Below are 25,762 nucleotides of genomic sequence, written 5' to 3'. Positions count from 1 at the left end.
CCTTCGAAATTGGGATTTGATCCTTCCTGTAGCTCAAATTGCGTACAATAGCTCTATAAATCGTTCACTAGGTATGAGTCCATTTGAAGCCGTTCATGGGTACAAGCCTAGGAAACCGTTAGATCTCATCCCTATGTCCCCACACGCTAGAGTGTCCGTATCAGCCGAAGCATTTGCACATTTTCGTGACTTGCATATTGAGATCAATAAACAAATTGAAGCTAGTAATGCAAAATATAAACTCCAAACTGATTTACACAAACGACATATTGAGTCTAATATTGGGGATTACGTTATGGTTCACATTAGGCCAGAGCGGCTTCTACATGGACCCGCCTCTAAATTGCAAGCTCGTAGTGCTGGTCCTTTTAAAATTTTAAAGCAGGTTGGTCCAAATGCATATATTGTTGACATTCCACCACACCTTGGTTACCACTCTACTTTCAATGTTGAGGACCTTAGCTTATAAAGGTCATTTCATTCTCTCAGATGATCCTCTGTCATCTCCTATTGTGGACCTTGACCCTGATTCTTTGACCCCTTCTAACCCACTACCACCTCTCACAGCACACAAAGAAAAAATTGATACTATTTTAGATGATGAAATTGTGTTCACTAATGATGGAGAGGTTCAGCGCTTCCTTGTTCATTGGGTTGGTCGACCAGATTGTGACTCTGCATGGATCTCCAGGGAGACTACAGTAATTGGACTCAGATTTGTTAGATTTTTATCGAAGTCAGCAGGATCTTCATAAGCCCAGATCGCCTCCCGTCCACCCGAGAGGAGTTGGTGAGGACACCAGGTTCAGACCGCCACTGACGCATTTCTACAAACGTCGGAAGAAGCTTGCCCAACCACTCAGCCTATGGTTGGGAGATTGACGGATGCCTATGGTGATATAGCCACTCGACAGGGTCGAGTTTTCTCTCCCACCCTGGGAGAATTGATGAGGACATCCCAGTCCAATTTTAATTATTTTAGTTGGATTTAGGTTATTTTAATTTTACGGACTTGTGTATTGAGCTTGGCCTTAGGTTTGCAGTATTCTTCAGTATTTAAACCTATTTTACATTGTTATTTTTCAGTTGATGAATTGATTGAATAATAAAGTGGTTGTAGCCATTTTCCCTCTCTCTGTGTTCTCCTCTCGGTTCCCCCTTCTCCTCCCCCTTTCTCCTTCTTCATTCTTTGTTATTCGTTCTACATCAGTATCAAAGCAAGGAAATTGGCTTATTCTGATGGCTGACAATGGTCCTGGTGGCAGTCGAACCGTTAACGACGAACGGAGGCTCGAAAAACTCGAATAACGAATCGAGAAGATTGATGAAACCCTTCATAATATCACACAGATGCTAACTACGATGACTATTAAGAATCACTATGAGTCCAGTGAAGAACAATAAGGAGGCGTGAGATTTCGCAAAATCACACAGATGATGACTGCGTTAACTGTTGAGAAGAATCGCGAGCCCATGGAGGAACAACCCGATAGACAAGATGATTGGCAGAAAGAAGACAACCCAGATTCTGGTGATGACAAAAGGAGACACTGACCTCAACGAGAAGAACCCCAGGGTTGTAGCAAACATCAGCACGCACCCTAAACTAGGTCCAAACTTCGATTTAGGCCTACAGGAGAGACTCGGCTCTTTGTTGATCACCGACGACGACAAAAGGTGGGACCAAGGCTTGATTGGCTAGGCGCAAGGTGTACGAATCACGACCATTGCAACCCCGTGACATTACGGATTTATGAGAACAGATGGAATGGAGAGAAATCGAATCATGCTTCATTTATGAAAGAATGTCACGTACAAATTATCCATGAAAATATATCATGCATGATAGGAACAAAGTAGACTTTAAAGAATACAACTGAAGAATATAATGACATTTATCGAGCATATCAAGAAATTGAAATTTCTTCAATATTAGTATTGATAGAAATTTTATAGTATTTTCCTCCCGATTGAATTTTTTTCTTCACGAAAACTCAAGGACGAGTTTTCCTCAAGTAGAGGGGATTGATGTCGTACATCACAATTAGAATTAATAATTTCCTACAACAATTATGTTGTATCTTTGCTAGGAGTTTATTTTCTATTTAGTTTTCTTGTATAATTGTGATAGGACATTTATATTTTATTCGATTAGGATTATAATTTCCATTAGTTTGATTGTCTAATACTATCAGAAGTATGGAATAATTTTGCCTATAAATATAGGAGCATTGTACACTTCAAACAATCAATCATTATTCAATCAATAAAAAGCGAGTTATTCCTACACATTTCTTATTTCAATTCTTATTATAAGAATTTCATAACACTTCCGCACCACTTTAACTATAAACACAACTTCATCATTGCTTCTATCCACTAAATTCTGTTTCTTCAAGTTTTCACATATAAAGTTACAATACTTGGTAGTTGACCTCCTATCTGTTGCTGATATTGCCCAATCAATATCGGTGAATATTTTTACTTCCTTTCTTTCATTTTCTTTTGTTGAAGAAGACCTTTTTGGAAAGAACCTTCGAGATATATGATAAATCCTATACACCGCTTCTAGATAAATATGTCACTAGACCAACAGATCTTGATCATGAACTACTTTATTTATTAGAACTACTTTTAGTAAATGTTTTTGCGAATGATATTATCTCCAAATACTTCAATTTTTTTAACAAATTAATTTTATTTTAATAAAGTCGTCAATTTTATTGAGTATGCCCATTATATACTGCCCCATTTGGTAGCAATTTTTCACCCCAAAAAATCAATATTTTGACTATTATTTCACTATTGTAACCGTCATTTTTTACTTCTTCACTCATAGGTGGGACCCACTTTTCATTCTAACGGTCAAAAAATTAATTCTCATCAATACCGAATATGGACCACTAATAAATTTTTTTAAGCATGTTAAGAAATTCATGTTACGTAACACGTCGGGTTGCTAAAATTCGGGGCATTACAGAGATCAACATCTAAGAACCAATTTTCACTCAAATTCTTCCCTGGAGGAGATGGCTTTTGAAAGTTAAGAATCCTCTTAAAATTTTGACATTGAAGCTAACAATATATTTTTGTGGTCGAATCATAGCATTTCTATCCCTTTTGACTAAGCGAGTATCCAATAAGAACACATTTAAGTGCTTGGGGACCTAGTTTACTACGATTATAGGAATGTATGAAGACAAAGGCCATACATCCACTGAGTGGAGCCAATGAGAACACATTTAAGTGTATGAGGATCTAGTTTACTTCGATGATGTGAACATAAATGAAGAAAGGCCATATACCCAAACATTTGGAGAGGTTAGAGCTGAGACTGGAATTAAGGAAAATTTTCTAAAATCTTTCGAAAGGGGATTCGAACAAGAGTGTATGACTAGGCATTCTGTTTATGAGGTTGATCAATGTTAAAATAGCATCTTTCCAAAGTAATTTAGATAGATTTATAATGAACATTACGAGCAACTTCAAAAAGGTTTATGTATATTCGTTTGGAAATCTCATTTTATTTGGAAATGTCAACATCTGGTAAATTATTCCATTCTTCTAAAAGTAGTCTTCCAAATAATTATTGAATTATTTTTATTCATCAATGAGTGCGAAATTTGAATTTGTGCCTGAAATTGTGTTTGAACCATCAAATGAAAATTGATAAACATAAAATGGAAATCCGTTTTTACTTTTAGCAGATAACTCAAAAAAGTTGGGTATGATCAATAAATGGAACAAACCATTTATAGGGATGTCAAACGGGCCGAACGACTCGTCGGCTCGATCGCCTGGCTTGTCAAGAATGGGCTCGTGGGCGGCTAAGGCTCATCAAATCACAAGCCCAAGCCCGAGCTAGAGCAGCGCCCGGAATTGGCAAGCCCCTCATCCGCGAGCCCACGAGCTCGAGAGACAAATTTTTTCCTCAAAACATTTGCCTATAAATATGGGCCACAATTTTTTCCCTCAAAACATTTGCCTCTAAATACCCCCACAAGGCTCACCTATTTTCATCTTCAAATTATTGGTTCTTCCCTTCTTCTACTTTGCACAATTACAATTTCCTTACTATTCCAATTTATTGTATGCCACATAGATTCAGCTCTAATACATTTTTCAGTTTCCAATTTATCTTATGTCACAACCCACATAAATTGGCAACAAGTATTTTGGAAGCATTATTAACGTGCGTGAAAGATTGACAAGACGCTCATTTTCGACTACAAAATAAATTTTAATTTGTCGAAATTACATGTCGTTAGGTAAGTCATAAGTGATATTTAATGCAATTTTAATCATATTAATCAGAATTTGTTATTTTATAATACTGTTTCTAATTTTTTTTTAAAAATTGTACACGTTACAACCTACAAGCTGCTTATGTACAATTTTTAACTCTGCCTACTAAAAATTTAAGTGGCCGATCCCAAGTTCGGATAAAGGAAGAGAATTTGTATAATTGTATTTTGTTTTTATTCATTTAAATTTTAAAAAAATGGAAATCGACTAGCTCGCGAGCCGAGCTCGCCCCTCAAGTAAAAAGCTAAGCTTATGCTCGACTCATGGCTCGTTACTGATGAGCCACGAGCTCGTGACGAACACGAGCCGAGCTCTTGTGTTTAAAGGCCAAGCTGGCTTGACTCGGCCCATTGCCAGCGCTAACCATTTATGTCGGTACGATTAAGAATTCGTAAAAGATCCCACAAATAATTGTGGATCATATTGAATAGTTTAGATGGTTTGTGCATGGATTTTGAGAATGAAGAACGTTGATGTTTCGCAAGTTTACAAATTTCACATCGAAGGTCGATGGAAATTTTATTCAAAAACATGGAAGGAAATAGACGTCCTAAAAATTGAAAGTTGGAATGATACATTCTATAATGTTAGAACAAAATTTTAATATCCCTAGGAACAATGGTAGAATCGCAACTAGCAAATTGATGTTTACTCATATTTGTCTCCTCAAACTAGTAAAGTCCCACATACCTTACCGTTACCAATTGTCTTTCTAGATGATAGGTCCTGTGTAGGAAATCGTATATGGAAAAGAGTTAAGAATGGGAATTGTATTCAATTAATGATTGTGATTTTACGTTGGTAGGTTAAATTGTTTCCTTTGTTAGCAGATTTATTTTTCCTTTTCTTAGCCATCTCGTATAATATAAATAGGATATAGCAAGGCCATGGTAATAATCAATCACTACAAAAATTTGTTCCAATTTCATCTTTATGGGATCGAAGCCTAGGTTTCTCTAACCTAGCAAATCAATGGCAGAATTCCTCGCCAACAACAAAGAGTCGACGACCTCTGAAACATCCAGTTTCGAAACAGAGGCTAGTAATTCAACTGGCTCCTATGGACTTGAAAACTCTTCCTTCCAACTCATGGTGGAGAAATTGAATAGAAGGAACTTCCACAAATGAGCCCAATCCATAAAACTAGAAATTGACGGAAAAGGGAAACTCGGTTACGTTACCAGGAAGACTAAAAGGCCAACCGATGCTACCCTTTTGCAGAAATGGAAGTCCGAAAATCCTATGGTGACTGCCTGGTTGGTGAATTCCATTAAACCTGCGATTAGGAATACATATCTATTCCTCTCGACTGCAAAGGACGTCTAGGACGCTAATAAAAGACACCTACAACATTCTAAAGATTCAAGGCACATCTTTGAAAGACTCGACTGTGACAAACCCGGCAGGAACCCAGAGATGTAACGAACTATTACATGGAGATAGTGGCTCTTTAGCAAGCATTAGACCTCAATGTTTGAGGAGTGGAGGTACCTGGATGATTGCTCTCTATACAAAAAGAAGCATGAGAACAAAAGGTTTTATGAGTTTCTTACAGGGTTGAATCGTGAATTAGACGATATCAAAGGCATAATTTTAGGTCAACCACAGCGACAACTCGTGAAGTATTTGTGGAGGTTGGTGATGATGAAGGAGACAACTAGACCTTCTGAAGGAATATCGGCCCTTAATACAAGTAATGGGCCTCTTAAACATTATAAATCAATTAGGCCTAGAACCAATTTTTAAAAATCAATGGGCTAGGAACCAGGTTCTCAAAATTCAAGTGAGAATGGTGTATTGGGCCTTTCTTTAAAAGGGGCTACAAATGGGTTAACTCCAAAACAGCGAGGACAACCTTAGTGTGAGCATTGTCGCAGGTCGAGGCACATGTTAGGAAATTCATGGGAAACCCACCGACTAAAACCAACATAAAATACTCAAAACCAGGGATACCAAGCTTAAATTCTACTTCAAATGGTACATTCAATTCCGAACAAATGTAGCAACTCTATCAAATATTCTCTAGCCTTCAAGCATCCGGTCAGCTTTCTCCTAAAGGTCCTAGTTCTCTAGCTCAAAAAGTTATGAGAGTATTAAGCACTTCACAATATAAAACCTCTTAGGTTATTGATTTTCGTGCATCCAATCACATGACGGATTCGTACCAATTATTCTCTTTATATTCAACTTGTGTCGAGGATGTTAAGATGATGACTCACTCTCTTCTATTGTAGGAAAAGGGAGTATTCGAATCTTAAATTCCATAACACTTGACTTTGTCCTTCACATCCTAAGTTTGTCCTATAACCTACTATCTATTAGTCAACTAATGAAAAATTCCAATGCTCTGCAAATTTCTTGTGTCTTTCAAGGCTTTTCATCGGAGAAGACGATTAGCAGTACAAAAGAGTTTGGGGGACTGTACTACTTCAAGGAAGATGATGTGAGTAAACTTGGTCAACTTATTAGTTGTAATTCAACAACTATCTCTAGGGATGTGAAATTTTGTTATAGCACTATAGAATAGGTCATCCTAGTTTTCCATACTTGAAACGTGTACTTCCTTCAAAATTCTTGAATAAAACTTCAATTGAGTTTCATTGTGAGCTGCAAATTTGTAAAACATCAACGTAGATCCTTTCCAAATTCCACATAGAAACCATCTACACCATTTTGCCAAGATTCACAGTGATCTCTAGGGACTTTCCCGCAACCCTAATAGTACCTACACAAAATGGTTCGTCAACTTTATCAATAATCACACTCAGGTATGTTGACTATACCTACTAAAAGAAAAAACCGATGTTTGCTCATTATTTATAAATTTTCACTCTATGATTCAAACTCAATTCTAAACACAAATTCAAATTCTGCGCACTAATAATGGCACAGAATACTTCAATACCACTTTGCAAGACTACCTAAAGAAACATGGAATAGTCCACCAAAGTTCACGTGTCAACAACACTCGCCAAGAAAATAGGATTACTAAACGAAAAAATAGATATCTACTCGAAGTTGCTCATGCCTTAGCCTTTGTTTGAGCCACATTATTTTTATAAGAATGCATTTTTAAATAGGTAAAAATGTATGGTTAAAAATAAAGAAAAGTTCTAAATTTGTGTGTAATATTATTTTATTGTAGGATGTGGTTGAAATAATGTCAAATCGTTGTTTAAAAATATATTTTTTTGCAAGAATGTGGGTCAAACAAGACCTTACTGTTTACTGCAAACATGCCAAAAATATTCTGGGCAGATGCAATTTTAACAAATACATACCTCATCAACCATATGCCTAGCCGAACTCTCTCCTCCAACTCACCTATACAAAGATTTCCAAAACACTTTCCAACTTCTCGTCTCAACTCAAACCTACCCTTTAAGTATTTGGCAGTGTTACCTCAATACACAAGTGACGTGATTTTGGTAAAGCAAGTTAGAAAGGGAAGGGGCGGACCAAAGTTAACTTGGCCTATGGTGGTTGCTAAGAATATAGTCACTCTAGATCTTCCAATAGACTAGCAATCAATGGAATGGCGAAGATGAATGCAAGTAGCCGACCCCAAATGGGAATTAGGCTTAGCTTTTTTTTGGTCATGGTTTATATATATTGAATAACTTTTTGGATAAAACTTTAATTCTAAATTAGAATTTAAAAAGAATTGAATATCTAGTTAAAAACTATGAAAAGTAAGTCATAAAATGCCTGAAAGAATAAACAAACTTTATGACAATACTGTTAAAATGGACTGAATTAAAATTTACCTGGTTGTGTATGTTGGTAGTGGCATCTCTACTACAATTGTATTAGCAGTGATGCTTGAAGGAAACTCGGCATAAATTTTTAGAATGACTTCTGCCTAAAATAGCAGGAACAAAGAAAATCAAGGAGTAGCTAATGGTGTGCTTCTTTTAGTATTTATTACTTCTTGATGATAAAACCAATATGGTTGCTACTAACATTTGGATACAAGAAAACAAAAATTGTATGGCAAAATTTACTGGAATTCAAGTAAATATATGCATTCTCACGATTCAATCCAAAACATAAATTCTCACAAAAAATTTTTAAATTCCAAAAATACATTGATACAGAACAATAAGCATGATCTACCTTAAGCGGTCCAGCTTCTTCAATTAAGCTGTTAATACGGAAAGGAGGTTTGAATTCCTGAGTAATACGATAATTCATGACTGGAAACTCGCCATCTGATGGCACCTAACAAGCAGAAAAGCAAGAGAAAGTAACAACATTTAAAGAGGGAAGAATTTCAGAAGATTAATTTAATGGATCAGAAGCTTTTTAGCATCATGACTCACCAGAGTCAAAGTTCTGTCAACATCAAAGCTATCAAGATGTACAGATTCATGGAAATTGCAGTCATCCAAGATTACTGATCCTGATCCAGAAGAACCACTATGATCTGAACAAAAGTAAGTTTTAATTAATTGGTTATTCACAACTTCTGTACAACTGTGCATCACAAGTTTTGAAATGTTTTTAAGGATTGTCAAGTAATCATATTCATTATAGAGTTCAAAAGTCTGACTAGTTTAACATAGCAAATTATCAAAGGGAAAATGATTATTATATTGCAGATAGAGTGACCAAGAGAATACCATAAATAGATCTCCCACCTCTTCCAATGCTCAGGTCATCATTAAGAGCTAATCTAATTTCGGGATTTCCAGTCAGATAACTCTTCATTTGAATGGTCCCATCAATTTCAGAAGTCAATATATATCCCTGTTGAAGCATTGTTTGGTAATTATGGTGTAAATTTATTCAGTTACAACATGAAAAAATATATATAGAAATCGCGTCAAACCATCAAACATGCAATGAAGTATAGAGAGATTCAAGCATAAGATAGCCCACACACTTTCTTCATTTATTTTTACTGCCAACACCTTAGAAGTCCTTATTATGAGTCAACATATTCAGAAAAGAAATTCAGAAACTTGTTCTTCACTAGGAATGCATTGAATTTCTAATTCATTGACGATGACTTTATCCCCGATACAGTGCACATCAATAGCATTACAGACATGGTTGAGGCAAGTAGTGTAGAACCAGCATTGTCACACCAGGTTTGATTTGTCCTCAACAGGAAATCCCAGTTCATTCAAATTGTTCTCACCCCAGTCAAATTAGTAGCACTGTGCCAATGCCTCAAATCAATCTCAACCCAGTCAAATTAGTACCAGACTGTGTCAATGCCTTGTATTCGAAGATTCTGTACTAGAACATGCCACTGATTTTTGTTTTCTGGAGCTCCAGGTAACTAAATTCCCTCCAATATAAATGGGTAGGTTTTCTACAATCCAGGGAACTAGCAGAGTGCATCACCATATCCTCAGCATCAACTAAGTTGTAGAGAAGAAATACAAGCCATGTTATTAGAGAACTTAAGGCTAACATCCATTCTTGGGTCATTTATTTATGCTTTATGTTTTATTGGGGCTTGTATATAGGTTTTGTAATACCTGTACCTATGGCCTAATTTTATTCATTTAAGTTTGGCCCATTATTAAAAAAAAATAAAAAATAGATACGATTAATATTTTAGCCCAATCAATTACATGAAAGTCCACTATGTGAAATTATAGTCCACGCCTTTTCGTTTTCTTTTTCCTTTTGGGCTTAAGCCCAAGTGATCAGAATCTTATTTAATTTTAATTAAATAATGGAGATAATGGTTTCTAATTTTATCTCTTTTAATTAGATTGAAATTTTAAATGATTGAAATAAAATCAAATTCCTATTAAGATAATAATTTAATTTTGTCTATATTTTATTTAATGTTAAAAGATAATTGAGATAATGTTCAATGTTATCTCTTACAATTAAAATTGAAATATTAAATTATAAAGATAATACTTCATTTAATTTTAGAAATTATGGAGACAATGTTTTTTATTTTAAATTCATTATCTTATCCCATTAACCGATAAATGGCTAAGATAATGATGAAATTTTATCACTTTTAAAATCCAAAGTTCAATTGAATTAAAACTCTCGAATCATGGTGGCCCCTATAAATAGGTATCATATGTTCCCTTTTCAAGTGCAATCATTTCTCCGTGAAATACACGAATACAAATATAATATATTCATTAGTACATGGGTCAAGGGTTGAAGTCTCAAATATATTCCAGTATTTCTCTCATGACTTTCGCAAGATATAGCTAAGAGTACACATATTTTATCGAATTTTAAACGTACATTAGAATTTTAGAACTTTGATTATGAGATCCTTTATGAATGTTCTAAGTTTGGACCAGAATATAATAGCACTACACATGAAAATTTCATACCAACTATATTCGTTATAGATTTTTGTGTCTCACTATGTATGTATAAAGTTTCTTAAATTCCGTACAATATTAATCTATGTACTTATATGCTTATTAAGATTTTATCTCACCCCCCTCTTTATACCACTTTCAGGAAACTAATAGTTTGTGTCAACCAAGGCATGAGAGGGCTAGTGAAAGAGACCCACCAGGCTTACTTTTGTTTATTTAAGAACTTATTTAATTATTGGTTTGATATTAAGACTGCTAAAACTTCTAGTATTTTCTTTCATGTTGATGTCAAATTCTTTTAAGTTATATATTTACTCTTACTATTTCAGAATATTATTTAAATAAATTTAAAGCTTTTGAAAGTATATAATGTCCAAGATACAATTTTAGTGGCATTCGAACTTTAGAACTCAGGTAGTCACAGGTTTGGCCCAAGCCCTTTGTTGGGCCATTTATTTATGCTTTATGTTTTATTGGACTTATATATGGGTTTAGCCCAAGTTCCTTGACTGCTAGGTTTGTGTTTTGTTATTTATACGATTGTAATTGAAATTGCAAAACAGTTGATTGATAAATTAGATTACGCTTGGTTTGTTGGTCATGTTCTCCCTCTCCTTTCTCCCCTGTTACCCTCTCTCTCTCTCTCTCTCTCTTCTCCCTCCTTCTTAACCGTCTTCTTCTCTTCTTCTGGTTTCTTCTTGCCGTAGTTATCGCTTGTTCAATCTTTTGATCCCACAACAAAGTAATATCAGAGCAAACCTGGTTTCCTTCATCAAGAGAACTGCAAAACCTAACTGTCATCTTCCTAAAATTAGCAGAAAAAGCCAACAACAATTCCCAGCACCTTCTACATACGCCCATAACCCGCTGTTGCAAATCTCAAAATCATTTTCATTGACGCACAAATCGACAAAGCCTAACCCCAATGTATACCACCAGACACCACACTAAAATATTAACCAGAAAATTAATTCCCAACCAAACCACTAAGATACTTCATCACACCAATCAATATACAGGGTGGCAAACAATAACCAAACCAGATTCCAGCCTACCACACCAGCTCCACTACCTTCATCACCGACAACACACACACCCAATAAACCACAACCCAAAGAAAAAAATCGAGCCCACCTCCAAGCTACAAATACCCACCAAAAATTAGCATACAAAGCCACAACAACATCACTCCCTGTTTGCAGCCACCTCGGCTACAATTCAGCTCCAACCCACAGCAATCAAAATCCAAGTCGGCCCAAAAAATCCATACAACCTTCACCAAAGGACAGAAATGGCCAGCCAATTTCTCTGTTGTTGGTCCAACCGCCGGCCATTGTAGCAGTCGCCACCTTTTCTAAAGCTCGACTCCCCAGAGATCTCAGGCACAAAGTTGGGCAGTGAGGCAGAAATGGGTATTTGACTTTCAATTTGGACTCTGCCTTAGTATTTTGGGCCTGGTATTGTGAGCCTGGGATTATGTATTGTATTTTCTTTCTTTACATAAGAGTGTAATTTGATTTTGTTAAGAGAGAGAAGTAAAGAAAAGTAAAAAAAAAAAAAATGAAGAAGAATATTTTCTAACATTATTTTTCAATTACCTCTTTTATTTCTAGTTAATTGACTCAGTTACTTCAACGAACAAAAAGGGACTTACTTTTTTCTTTTTCATTTTCTTTTTTTTTTCTTTTTTTTCTTTTTTTTTGGTTTGTATTAATGTGCCAACTGCCATTCAGCTAATAAGCCCGTGAATATTGAGGTTCCACGAGTGGTAATTGAAAGAAATTCCACCTCCTCTCATCCCTTAGCTCTTTGATGAACTCTTCGAGAGTAATGGTTGCAAGAAATTTTCTCAATAAAACGCAATTGACCTAACCCTTCCTAGACTGTAACTGTATAAAGAATTCCCTTTTTCGCCTTTCTAATCAACTTGAACGAGCAGGTGGGAAAGAGCTAGAGATCATTAAAAGTATTTCCACACAAGGAGGCAGGCAGCCGGGAATGATAGGTACTGTAACTGGTATTCTTGTGATTGGTTTAATAGGTATTTCTTATATGGTTCATATTCTTGATTGGGTTCATCCCTGTAAAAATCAGATAAATTGAGTTGTAGACATGAAAGAGCAACCCCGCGTCTTAGATAATCGGGTTCTTGCGTTGCATTGGTTTTCATTTCGCATTGGCCAAAGGCCGGACTCCTTGTGTTGACAGCTTGTGTTATACTCCTAAAGCGCCTACATTCCGCTTGCAGCCAATACAACCACAACCTAACTTGTACGAGATTCAACAACCGAAGCTACTATATTGCGTCTCCTTGAGTGTGATGGGACTTGACTAAACTTATCACCAAAGAAAGAAATGAGGAAGGTCAAAGGGTTTCAGACTCGAAAAAAGCGGGCTTAGGAGGCATTAATGGGTCTTATTTTTAGCACCTTACGTGCCGAAGCCGAAAGAGTTTATTTAGGAATCTTTCCTATAGAGGGTCTCTTACTCACGCCTAAGCGGATGTCTAGAATAGCTGTAGTGGGAAATGGCACACTTGTTGTAAGTGATCGACAACTGGGCAATAGAATAGGGAGAATCGCAAGTGAAGCTATTATATGGCACCTCGATAGTTCTGTGAATGAGAGAGTTGACGGAAGTATGCCTGGCTTGATTCTCTTTAGATGGATATTCCATTAATAAAGACACAATAAGGAAGAGGCTTCTTTCACCGAAGGCATTAGACTTTTCTCTGAGCCAAGGTAGCCAAGCTAGCTCTTCGTATCATTTGCATTTAGCAGGTGAGCTTGGCTAGCTCATTTTGAACAATAGGGCAGCTATGAATCAAAATCAAGACTGTCCTCGGGCTTGCTTATCGTAACCACAAAGAAAGAATAGTTCTATCCATCCATAAGGGCTGGAGTGCCTTTCGAAGGTTATGTTCACATTTCTAAGCATGGTTCTTCCTCCATTAGATAAGGCATAATCAATAGGAGAGAGCCAAGCAAAGGTTACGTTAACAGTGGAATTAAGGAAATTTTTGTAACCATCCTAAAGATCAGTTGGGTGGGTGCCTTGAACGCAAGTGGACTTCGCCTGGGTGTTATCTTTCCTTTTAGAAAGAATAGGTCCAGTTCAGGAGACAAATCAATAGGAAATGCTATTTGCTTTGTTTCTCAATTTACACGGTGGAATTGTCGGTATGGACTGGGGGCTAAGCAAGTTAGCTTGAACTTCTTCTTCTGGTTATGTTAAGATTGCTTCTCCTTTCTTTAGATAGACAATTTTCTATCGAGAATAGAGTTCCGCAAGAATTCAAGGATAGGATGCTCCCTCTAGGCATTTTTTTGATGCTCGAGACTTAGAGACTAGCTTTTACAATGTATATGGAAGCCCTCGGCCAAACGAATATTTTATAGAAAGCCAACAAGGAATTCCATTTAGGATCTGCTACGCTCCTGTGCAACTCATCCATATGACTCTGCTATGTATAAGAGATTCAATCCAAGAAGGAAAACCCTCCGACAGTTAAGATGCTAACCTCGCTTCTGTCACTAGAAAATCTGCACCCGGACCTGTGGCCTTGTAGACGCTACTTAGCCCTCAGGTTGTGCCAATGATGTATGACTAAGCTAAGAAAGCAATTAGATCTCTTCCCCTGTTCCTGCCTACGTATATATGATAGTATATTCTTATATAAACAGATGTGTATGTAACTTGATCTTCTGCTATAGAAACAGTGAAACCTTCGAGTAAGATCTCTTCATTTAGTTCTGTCGAATGCCTAAGCAGATCTAATTATACGAATTAGCCTCACCTCAGAAGCAGGTTTTTAAATTCCAGCTTTTCCCTCATGGTAGTTGTGTTCCCTTTCTTTCGTTAGTTCGGTTAGTAGGCCACCCGACCCTTAAGTTTGAAAAGTTGTTTCCTTGCTTATCATTTGGCCCTAGAATCAATATTTGAGCAAGCGAATCCCTTCTTTTTTTGGCTTACTTCTTAAGCCAATACGTCATGTGGCTGGTAGATGCAATCAGCTGCCCTAGGGCTCAAAATGAGCACATCCATCTAGTCAAGTTGATCTTCAAAGATGGGTAGGAACTCTTCGTTCCGTTCGGGCAGGGATATGATAGGGTTTTTGAAAAAGAGAAATAGCATGAAAAAGCTCTAAACTAAACTCACAATAACCCACTTTCTTTCTTTTATTTGAAATGAAATGAAGCGCGCTATAGCACCTCTTCTCAATGCTAGGCAAGGAAATCAGTAAAGTAGGAGAAACTTTCAAGAAATGTATCTCTTTACTAGAACGTCGACTGAATGTAAGTCCAATTAGTAACGTTAGAATAGTCTGATTTCCTAGCGAGGGAAGCCCTCTCGGAAAGCCCCCTCCCAATGACATAAAGCCTATGGTTCCTCATCGGTGGTTTTTGCTTGTAGCTCTTGTGATGACATGCTAGGTACTGATGGTATATTTTGCTTTCTTGTTAGGAAGTGTCTCTGTCCCTTTCACTTCTTATTACTTGGGCACCATCCTTTTCAGCCATTTCCTTTTCTTTGATTTTATTATCTGGTAGATGCTGAGAAAGCAGCGAGAAGAACTGACTCATTTTAAAATTGCAATGATTAATTTCTGTGTTGCTGTTATTCTATTTTTTACCTAAAATTCACGTGATCGAATCCCTTAGCTTGTTAAATCCGGACTTGTTAAATTTTCATTTTTATCCTACTTATTTTATGTGATTAAGTAGTTGAATAGGATTTGACCCTTGCATTGTTATTTTACATAGATTAGCAGCATTAACTTGCCGTATTAGGATTTGCATAATCCCCAAAAAAATAAATAATTTAAATGCTCATGTTGTTATTTTCGGTACTTGCAAACGTTGTTTATCGATCTCTTTGTACACTATATTTAGCTGATCGTCTTATCATGACCATGGACTCCACCCAATTTGGTGTCCTCACTTAACAATTAGCTCAACTACAGGCTCAATTAGCGATTGTCCAAACTATGATTACTACTCGTGAAGAGAGTAGAGACCTAGCTACAAGGGTAAACAATTTATAAAAAACCCCTCCCTCTATGGACGTTCACAACTCTGAAGCATCGAATAATATACCCTATCATCATCGACAGCATGTTCGACATGATCGTAAAAATGGGAAACAAGATCGTGATCGTGAACGAGGCCATGACCGTTACGGTACTTATTTGCCTCCTCTCCATGGGGAGCTTTACTTTTGAAACATTAAATTAGACGATCCTACTTTTGAAGGCTCCTTAGATCCTATGGATCGTTTCTTATTATAGTATAAAATCCCAAAGGATCGAAGAGTCCAATTTTCCAATTTGAAATTGACTGGCATTGCCTAACTCTTTTGAGAAAGTGTTGAGAATTTTTTTAAGAGGCATCATGCACCTCCTGTTGGAAGCTGGGAGGAAATGAAACATCGACTTCAAGATAAGTACTTACCCCAATCTTACATAGGTAATTTGTTGGACCAGTAGAATGCCCTTACGCAAGGAAATCGCCCAGTGACTGACTACTGACTATGTTACTGATGAATTTCGTATGCAATGTCACATCGTTAAGGATAAAACTATGACTTTGATTAGGTTTAGACAAGGCATAAAAGATAATCTTAGACGTGAGCTTGTCCTTCGATGTGTCACCACTCTTGATCATCCTTATTCCTTAGTCCAAGATTATGAGTTGGTTGCTAAGACTCCGTATAGAAGGCGTAGTAGCAATCATCCTTCCATCTCATCGACACCGCCTCCTCCTGCTAAGTCCCTTCTTATAGAACCCCAAATAATTCTAGACACCTTAGTGGCACTAAGACATGAATATTGGATGACTAAAGTATACTTCAGATTTTTAGTCTCATTTGAGACCCATTTTCGACATAGGAAACATTCGATTTGGAAAATGATATCTAAATAAAAGTTGTAACTCTTTGAGTTAGCTTTCCAACGCACTTTGAATTACCTCAATCGGATATCAGGAGAAGAAGTTATGATAGAAACACTGAAGGCTGTGCAGTGTCAACCGGTCGACCGAAACTGCCTGAAATGAAAATTCTCGTTTTTCTCTAGAATTTAAATACTTATTTTCATCAATTATTTTCTCAAAGGGTCACCCACGTTTTTGGCAATAAAAACCCTACTAAATTGAAGCATTTAACATCAAACTTAAATGGCACCCATGTTTTCTCTCTTAAATGAAATTTGACAGTTCATTTGCTTTAAGTTATGGAATATTTACCTATAAATAGAGACCTCATTTCACTCATTTTTTCTCACACCAAAAGCAAGAGCTTTTACATACTAAAGAAAGAGTTTCCAGAGAGAAAAAGAGAGGGAGAAAAACTATTTTTCCTAGAAATTTAAGAAATATTTTCAAGCATTAATTCTCAACGGTTTTCAAATATTCAAGGAATGCATTTCTTTCAACATCCAAGTTTCATCGAAATTTTCAATCCAAGTTTTCAAAATATCAATCAAGGTAGGTAGAGGTGCAATGTGTTTAATCGTGTTAAGTTATAAGTTTCGATTCATGTTAATGTTTGTATGTCAAATGGTACTCTGGTACGGCATATCCCTCTATGTTAATGGTTGTATGTCAAAAGGTACTCCGGTACGGCATACCCCTCTATGTTCAAGAAATGTTCGTATGTCAAACGGTGCCCTCGGGTACGACATTTCCCTTCATGTCAAATGGTGCTTTTGGGTACATCATGTATGAAAAGTTATAAAGTTAATGTTTTGAATTTATAGCTTGATCACGAATGCACCTATGACACCTATTGAGTTTTTCAACTCACGAGTTTAATCTCATCTCTACAGATTGAAGGAACTCTACCTCGGGCATAGATGGAGGAGAAGATGGAGAGTGATGCAACGAGCCCATGAAAATCCGGTGAATAAGTGATTTGGATTTATTTTTATGAAATGTTTTTCAATGTTATTTCTTTAAAGTTTTGAATAACGCAGAATGCAAGAACAAGTTATGTTTTCTTCAAATAAATTACATTTTGTTGTTTTGAAAAATGATTCAGTGTTTTTGTTTAAAGTATTTGAAATATTGTTATTTAAATTATTATTCGAAAATGTAAGCTTCCGCTAAAACGTATACACTTGTTACTAAATCACCGGTTAAGCTAAGTAAAGTAAGTAGCGTTCCGATCCACTAGGGGTCGAGGCGTTACACTTCTAGGGCCTCTTCCATCTAATATTCTGTGGCACGAACACTTCAATTAAAATAGCGTGTCCATGTCCGACACATGTCGGTACTGACACTCTTCGGACACTCTATCATAAATACTTTACATTTTTTATTAAAAAAATTATATATTTTTAACTCAAGGTTATTAGTAAATAATAAATAGGTACTCATATTGAAAAGATTTAAACAAGAAAAATTAATAACAAGTATAAAACTAAATTTATACTATTTAAATGAAGAATTTTAAAAAATTTAATCAACGTGTCGACGATATGTCGTATCGGTACTTTTTTGAAAAATAGCGTGTCAGCATATTTGATACGCATCGTGTTGAACACACGTGTCCATGTCAATTCATAATAAGACCCAATATAATACCCGCACACGAATTTTGGATCTAATTATTAGAATTAAAAATTTAGGGGCTCATTTGAGGGTTAATCCACCTTCTAACACCTTGTAGCAAACTTACTATAAATGTTAATTCCCACATGTTTTTGTGTTAAAGAAAGGTTGAATTCTTAGTACCACACTTATATAGAAAATTCTTGATATATGCTTTTTGTCATATTCTTGATTGACCAAATATAAGGTAATTTGAGGGTTAATCCACCTTCTAACACCTTGTAGCAAACTTACCATAAATGTTAATTCCCACATGTTTTTGTGTTAAAGAAAGGTTGAATTCTTAGTACCACACTTATATAGAAAATTCTTGATATATGCTTTTTGTCATATTCTTGATTGACCAAATATAAGGTAATATGTAGTGTGTGCATGAATGTAGGAATGAGAGAGATTCTTGCTCATTTCACAAATTTCAAGGAACAATTTCCACCGTCTTGGGTTTTTCCTTAATGATGCATGCCTAATCTTGTCCTATTTAAATCCCTCATTCACATTCACATTCACATTCACATTCACATTCACATTCACATGCCATCATTCACTATTATTTTTTAGTCCAAATAATATACACACACGTACATAGCCAAGGTGAAAATTGTAGAGGGATCAAGTAATTCTATTCAGTCTTTATTACTCTTTCTTCTAAATTTCACTGTAAGGACGCTACCTATGTTCGATTATTATTATTATGTCATGAATTTCAAGAAAATTATTATGGGGCCCATACTGTATAATGTGATTATGATTATGTTAAAGGGATCAGAGTTTAGTAACACTACACATAAAAATTCTTACCACCCATGCTTGGTAAAATTCTTGTGTCTCCATTATATTGATTATGATTAATATGTTCCTTAAGTTATACACGATAATAATTCATGACGTACTCAATGAAATTTTATAAATCTCTCCATGATATTTCTCCCTCTCAGGCAATTAATAATTCGAGGCAGTCAACGTGGAGATGACAATGGGGTAGGTTTAATAAATTATTGTGTTTAAAGCACAACTTTAAATTTCTAATTTAGTTGTTATGTTGGAATTATTTTCTTTATTTATTTTTGGCAGCTACATAATAAGACTACAATTTATTTATTTATTGAAGAAAAAAAATTATTTCGTGTTCTTATTTTAGTTCTTATGAAAGAATTTAAATTTTATTTAGCGACACTCGAATAGTCAAGGATTCGGGTCGTCACATCTAATGCTCCTCCTCCTTTGGAAAATAAAGGTAAAGCTCCAGAAATTTCAAGAACTGCTTCTCACTTGTGTGCTTCAACCGTAAGGGCTTCAACCATATTTCCTCCAAATGTCCGAGCCAAGCCTTAGTTACTGAGGAACAAAAGGATGTCGTAGATGAGTTGTTAAAAGACCAAGTCTATGAGCCTAAGTTTAAAGAGTTTGATGATTTCGATGATAATGACAATAACTTTTTGGTTTGTATTCGTACCCTTCTTGTAGGTCAAGGTTCTGCGACCCTTGCCCATCTCTCGATTAAGTGGTGTACATTGTACCCTTACCCAACCTAAAGATATCGATGATTGGCATCATCATGTCATTTTTTATACTTACATTGTAAAATTATTGTGGATAGTAAAAGTTGCATTAATGCGGTTTCTGTGGCTACAGTATCTCATCTTGGGTTGAAACCAGCCCCGTAGCCTCAACAGTATAGCGTCTCTTGGGTTGACATATCTTCTATAGGTGAAAGAGCATTGTCTAATACCTATCCAATTTCTTAAGATAAGAATCATATATGGTGTGACATCATTCCTATAGACATCAGACACGTCATTCGTGATTGACCTTGTTTGATCAATTTGGATGTCACTATCTGTGGTCGGTCAAATTTATGTTCCTTTGTATTTAATGGAAAGAAAATTCACCTTAATCCTTTACCGCTAAAATCTGTTGCGAGGCAACAAGCCAAAAAAATTACCGAACGAAAAGGACTCATGTGATTAGCCTTACAAAGTTTGAGCGTACACTCGTAGATGATTCTAGCGTGTTTACTGTGGTTGTCGTGGAAGTCCCATCGAATTCTATAATAGTGACCCGTGCTGAGGTCTAATCATTTCTACAAGAGTTTTAAAATGTTTTCCCTGAGGACCTCCCTGATTTGTTGCCTCCTTAACGGGATATTAAACATGCTATAAATCTTGTTCCTGGTTCATCTCTCCCTAATTTACCTCAGATAAATCCTACTAAGCATGCTGATCTCCATAGACAAGTAGGTGAGCTCCTTCGCGCTTTACGGTATATTCAACATACTATGGATCTTGTTCTTGGTTCATCTCTCCTAAATTTGCCTCACTTATAGGATGAATCCTACTGAGCATGCTGATCTGCAAAGGCAAGTGGGTGAGCTCTTTCACAAAGGATTCATCGTAGTGCGGTTCCCAACCTTCTGATGCCTAAGAAAGATGGTTCTTGAAAGACATGCATGGATAGTCATGCCATCAATAACATCACTGTCAAGTATCATTTTCCCATCCCTCGACTTGATATGTTGGATATGATGGTCGATGCCACAATCTTTTCCAAAATTGATTTAAAGAATGGGTATAACCAAATTAGGATCCGCCAAGGTGACAAGTGAAAAACTACCTTTAAAGTGAATGATGGTCTTTGAGTGGTTGGTCCACAAAACATGACTAATTGTTGATGAAATTGATTAAATATGGTGTAATTCTATGCAATTTTGTTTTGTAGGACTATATTGATGGCTGTGACAGAATTCAAGAGAAAAGATGCAACAAAAGGGCCAAAATGGAAGAAAACGAAGTCCAGTGACCAAAGTGCAAATAATCAAAAGTTGACAAGAAAGGCGAATTGAGAATGGAAACGAGCTAGGTATCAACTTGGGGATAATAAGGAATGATAGAAGGAAGAAAATAAAGAAAAAGGACCAAGATGGAAAAAATGAAAGTTCAAAGACCAAAGTGTAAATATGCCAAAAGAAGAACCGGAGGTACAAACAAAGAAGTTAAAGGTTCAAGGACTAATTTGTTGAAGAATTGAAGTATTGGGCGAAGAACAATAGAGAAAAGAAGTCATAACGCGAGAAATCGAAAATCGGGACTTAATTGTCACATTCGGGATAATAATGGTCACCACGCGGTCGCATGGTGGCATTCAGGAAATAGCCATGCAATGATGGCTTGAACCATCGCATGGCTTAAAGTCATTTGGTCGCATGGTTCGATTCTGGGCACAAATCTACAATTTTCGTTTTGCAAGCAACTTATGGAAACCTAATCGGGGCATCATATAAAAACCTAAAAGCCGTCATATTAAAGAGAGAACGCCTTGGGAGAGAAAAAACACATTGGAGGAAATCTTAAACTACAATAACAAAGAGAAACTTGAAGATTAACGGGATTTCAAGCCAATTAATACACCTGTGATGTCGTTTCTTACAATTATTGTGTATTTTGTTACTTTATCCATGCTAGGCTAGGTTTTCATGATCTAAGAGATCGATGATCCTTGTGATATAACATTTTAATTTCTAGTTTTGCAAGTTCGACATCAAAACACATTTCTTGAATTTTGAATGATTTATATATAATGAATTGTTTCAATAATTATGTGCACGTAATTATATGAATATGGTGACTTATTTCATGCATTCGAGAGAAGGGGAATGAGTCGTAGGGTCCGATATGGAATAAAGATATACCGTTATGACTTGCATGAATCTTTAGGTGCACACAAAACCACATGCATATTTGTATATTTGCACCCGTCATAGAGATATAGACCAATAGTATATAAGAATAGGTTCAACTTTACTCGAGAGATTGTTGGATAGATTTAGGAACATTGATTCTTCAAAATATCAAAGTGTGGTCAATTTGTGAAACTAGGGTTAAAAGTGAACATTGCTTGGGGATTCGTGATCTTAGTGCAATTCATATTCATAGATTACATCAAATTTGCATTCAAACGTCACTTTTGCATTCTAGTTCATTTGAATCATACGTATTTGCATATTAGGTTAAATCAAGGCTAATTCAAGTTATTACAAAGCTTGTTTGATAATTTGGTTTCGATTAAGGCTGAGTTAGATAGAATTAAACTACTCAAAGAGGAAAGAGGATAGTGAAACCTTACATTTCAATAAAAAGTAGTCCAAGAGCTAAATTCATTACAAGGTCTGAATGAAAGTTTCAACATATTATACTACCACATTTCAGTTAGAATAAGCACTTGTTCCTTAACCTTTTCATGTTTAGCTGCCAATATTCTTAGAATTGCTTCACTAGAGGAATTAGACTAGTGCATTAAATTAAGAATCTACAGAGGATTAAGGTTTAGGCTTAGCTGCTTCCAATTCTTCTTATTAAATTAAGAAGCTTCAATAGTGCAACTCAGATTGATAAATATTGGTCCTTCATAAAAATAACAAATTTACTTACGCTAGAGCTGAAAGTGACACTTATTTTCTCAATTATATCCACGAAGATTTCCTCCCTCTTCCTACCCCCAGGTTCATGTGCCACAACAGATTTTGTAACAGCCGTTCCAGGCATCCGTTTGGCCCCTTGCTGCATAAAATAAAATTGTTGGCATCATTGACAACACATGAATTGTAACGTTCAATTGAAATGTATACTAATACAGTAATACTAAATCATAACTCAAGAAAAATTAGCTGTAGTTGTAGTCTTACTGCATGAATATCATGATTAAACAACTTAAAGTTAATACCACAAATAAGGCTGCAGGACCAAGCGATGATAAGCGGTCAGTATCAACCACAATTGGCTCATTGAATATATAAGATTTCAAGACTTCAGTGGATGTTGTCTGAACATAACCAAAATCCTGTGGAATTAAAATAACACGTGGTGATGTTAACACAAGGAAGGATAACATGAATGCATAAAAAATCATTGAATCAGAACAAACTAATGTTGCAAAAAGTTGAAATGGGATGCAAGAATGAAACCTGGTGGATGAATATATTAAATGTTCATATGTTGCTATATTTTACATAATTATGCAAAACTTCTATAAAAAATTATCACAAGCAAACATTCAGTGAAGGATATATGCTAAATTCTATTGTGTATAATGTTGAGGGGAAAAAAACCATCATTGCATCTCATATGTTGTGCATCTACACTTACCATAACTTCATCAAGCAGCTCATAAACAAGCACAAAATTTTTGCGTAATGACTCTTCACTGAGAACTCCAAGGTAATCTTTAATGACACGTGCAATCCTCTGTAGAAGCTCCAAGACAAGGGAAGGTGATAGATTGTTCCTTGTGGTTGCAACGAAGAGGAGGCCGATAACCTTCACATGAAAGTAGTTTACACCATCCAGATTCTATTGATGAAGAGATGAGACAAATTAGTATCAAATGCATTGATGTTATCATCTAAATTCATTGGAGATCATTAAGCTCAGGCAACAACAGATACTTTAGGGAAGAAGTGATGAGTTCACCCAAATAAAGGGTAGACCGTTTACTCTTGCCACAGAAAGCACGACCTTCATGTTTTTGAATATCAAGTATCAAATGAATTAGCAAAAATAAAAAGTTACATTCAAACATCAGCCCCCATGGTATCCCAGCCTCTTAAAGCATCTGATTAGTCACTTGGGATCTAAAGCATGTTTGGGAATATAAGTTACTTCTTATCTAGCTGGGCTTATGTATTTTGGTCCACATAATTTGTGGGGCCCCAGCTTATAAGAAAGAAACTGTTTTTGCCAAACATCTCCTAATGGAATCCTACCTGGTGCAGATTATTTTGAACTAATAACAGATTATAGAATAAGTAATTCAGATTTTCCGATAATCAATAGTAAGGTTTTATAATAATTTGGGCCATAATTCAGCAATGATTGTTTCAGAATAAGATACTGAGACCAAACTTTTACTATAATATGTTCACTATCACACTTTGGCACAAGTCAGGGCATTCCAAAATCGGATTATCACAATTTGTCAAACAGAAACAGCCTATTCCAACAATCTATTTTCTTAAAAATAATTCAATATCATAATCTAATACTCTTATGTTCAGCCAAAGAGGGTCTCTAACTACGGAAAAGCCATTTAGTAATCATGTACTATAATAGCAATGTATTAGGGTTTTTTTTTTTTTTTTTTCAAAAAAAAAAAAAAAAAAAAAAAAAGAAAGAGAGAAAGAAAGAAAAAGTGGTAGCATATGTTGCTTTAAATTTTCAGTAAACTAACTCATATGCAAAAAAATACAAATAAAGTGTTACGTCATGCCATTTTTTTAATGTAAACCAATGTTTGAATTTATATTCATATTTAAATTTTGACATACACATGTATGCATCTCTTTAATTGACTCCTAAAAATTCAAATGAGATATAATTAGACCTTTTTAGAATAAAGTGACAAAGAATGTCACTTTTAAGTTTTAACATCTTAATTCTCATGCCAGATATAAATAAAGTATTACACCATGGTCGCTTTTTAACATAAAAAAGGTTTCAATTCATACTAAAATATTTAATTTTTCACAAACACATGTATCTATTTAATTGATTCTAAAGTATTCTTTTTTTTTTTTCATTTTTTTTATGGGAAAATATTTCATTCATTAAGGTAATAAACCTTAAGAAATGGTACAATAGTGTTTATCAATGAAAATTACATTTTCAATGAATAAAGGAACACTATACCACCAGAGGATCATGTCTTCAAGGGACCATGCGTGTCACTCCAGGGAGTGTGCTGCTTGGTTACATAGTCTGTTGCAATACTGAAGGTTACATTGAGGAAATATCTGCATTAACTCTTTTATTTCAGCAACTTGAGATCGGATTGATGAAGAGAACGAGTTTGACTTATTGACTTTGTTGACAAGAAACAAACAATCACTTTCCACCACTAAGTGAGATATTCCAAGGTTGAGGCACAGTTGTAGGCCTTTGACCAGTGCATGAGCTTCAATGTGTTCCGGCTCCAAGATTGTGTTTGTAGGACCACTAGCGGGTAAAATTGTTTCTCCTTCTTGATCTCGTAAAATGATTCCAATCCTAGATTTATTTGAGTCAAAATATAGAGCGCCATCAATGTTGAGTTTTAATGCTTTCTTAGGTGGTGCGGACCACCTATAATTGTGGAGAAGCAATCCAGGGAAGTAATTGAGGGACAGACCTATTTCAGCAGTGAGTGTTTTGGCTAAAGTGGTAGCAATTACTTGTTGTGGTGGAAGGTTCAGCTGGTCATGAACCATTTTGTTTCGACGGATCCAAAAACCCCAAGTGATGAGTATAAATTCTGAGAGAGTATCCTTTGAGTCTTTTGCCATTATATCCATAGATGCTTGCATGAAATCTCCCAGGTAATCCATATTCTGTAGTGCTGGAAACCGGTTGGTTAGGAGTTGGTGAGTAGAAGGGCACTTAGTAGAACATGGCATAGATCTTCTACTTGGTAGTCACAAAAACAGCATTTGGTGGCAACAGGTATTCCTCTTCGAATCAGGTTTTGTTTGGAGGGCAGGCTATCTTGGCAAGCTCTCCAAGCAAAAATTTTAAC

General features: G+C 35.8%; 1 protein-coding gene across 1 annotated transcript in view; it reads right to left on the bottom strand.

Moving 5' to 3' along the window:
• Positions 1-25,643, bottom strand: part of LOC111371145 (AP-4 complex subunit mu-like) — a 35,844-nt gene extending 10,201 nt beyond the window's left edge. The window contains exons 1-9 of the mRNA XM_022993053.1: positions 24,965-25,643; positions 23,793-23,827; positions 23,362-23,565; positions 22,940-23,056; positions 22,648-22,776; positions 8,928-9,054; positions 8,628-8,731; positions 8,422-8,526; positions 8,073-8,167 (exon numbers count right to left, since the gene is read on the bottom strand). Of these exons, the coding sequence (XP_022848821.1) occupies positions 8,073-8,167; positions 8,422-8,526; positions 8,628-8,731; positions 8,928-9,054; positions 22,648-22,776; positions 22,940-23,056; positions 23,362-23,565; positions 23,793-23,827; positions 24,965-25,643 (1,595 nt within the window). The remainder of the gene's footprint in view (positions 1-8,072; positions 8,168-8,421; positions 8,527-8,627; positions 8,732-8,927; positions 9,055-22,647; positions 22,777-22,939; positions 23,057-23,361; positions 23,566-23,792; positions 23,828-24,964) is intronic.
• Positions 25,644-25,762: the final 119 nt, after the last annotated feature.

Source organism: Olea europaea, chromosome 22 (genome assembly GCF_002742605.1).
Source record: "Olea europaea var. sylvestris chromosome 22, O_europaea_v1, whole genome shotgun sequence".
NCBI lineage: Eukaryota > Viridiplantae > Streptophyta > Magnoliopsida > Lamiales > Oleaceae > Olea > Olea europaea.
This window is presented reverse-complemented; position numbering and strand designations above follow the sequence as displayed.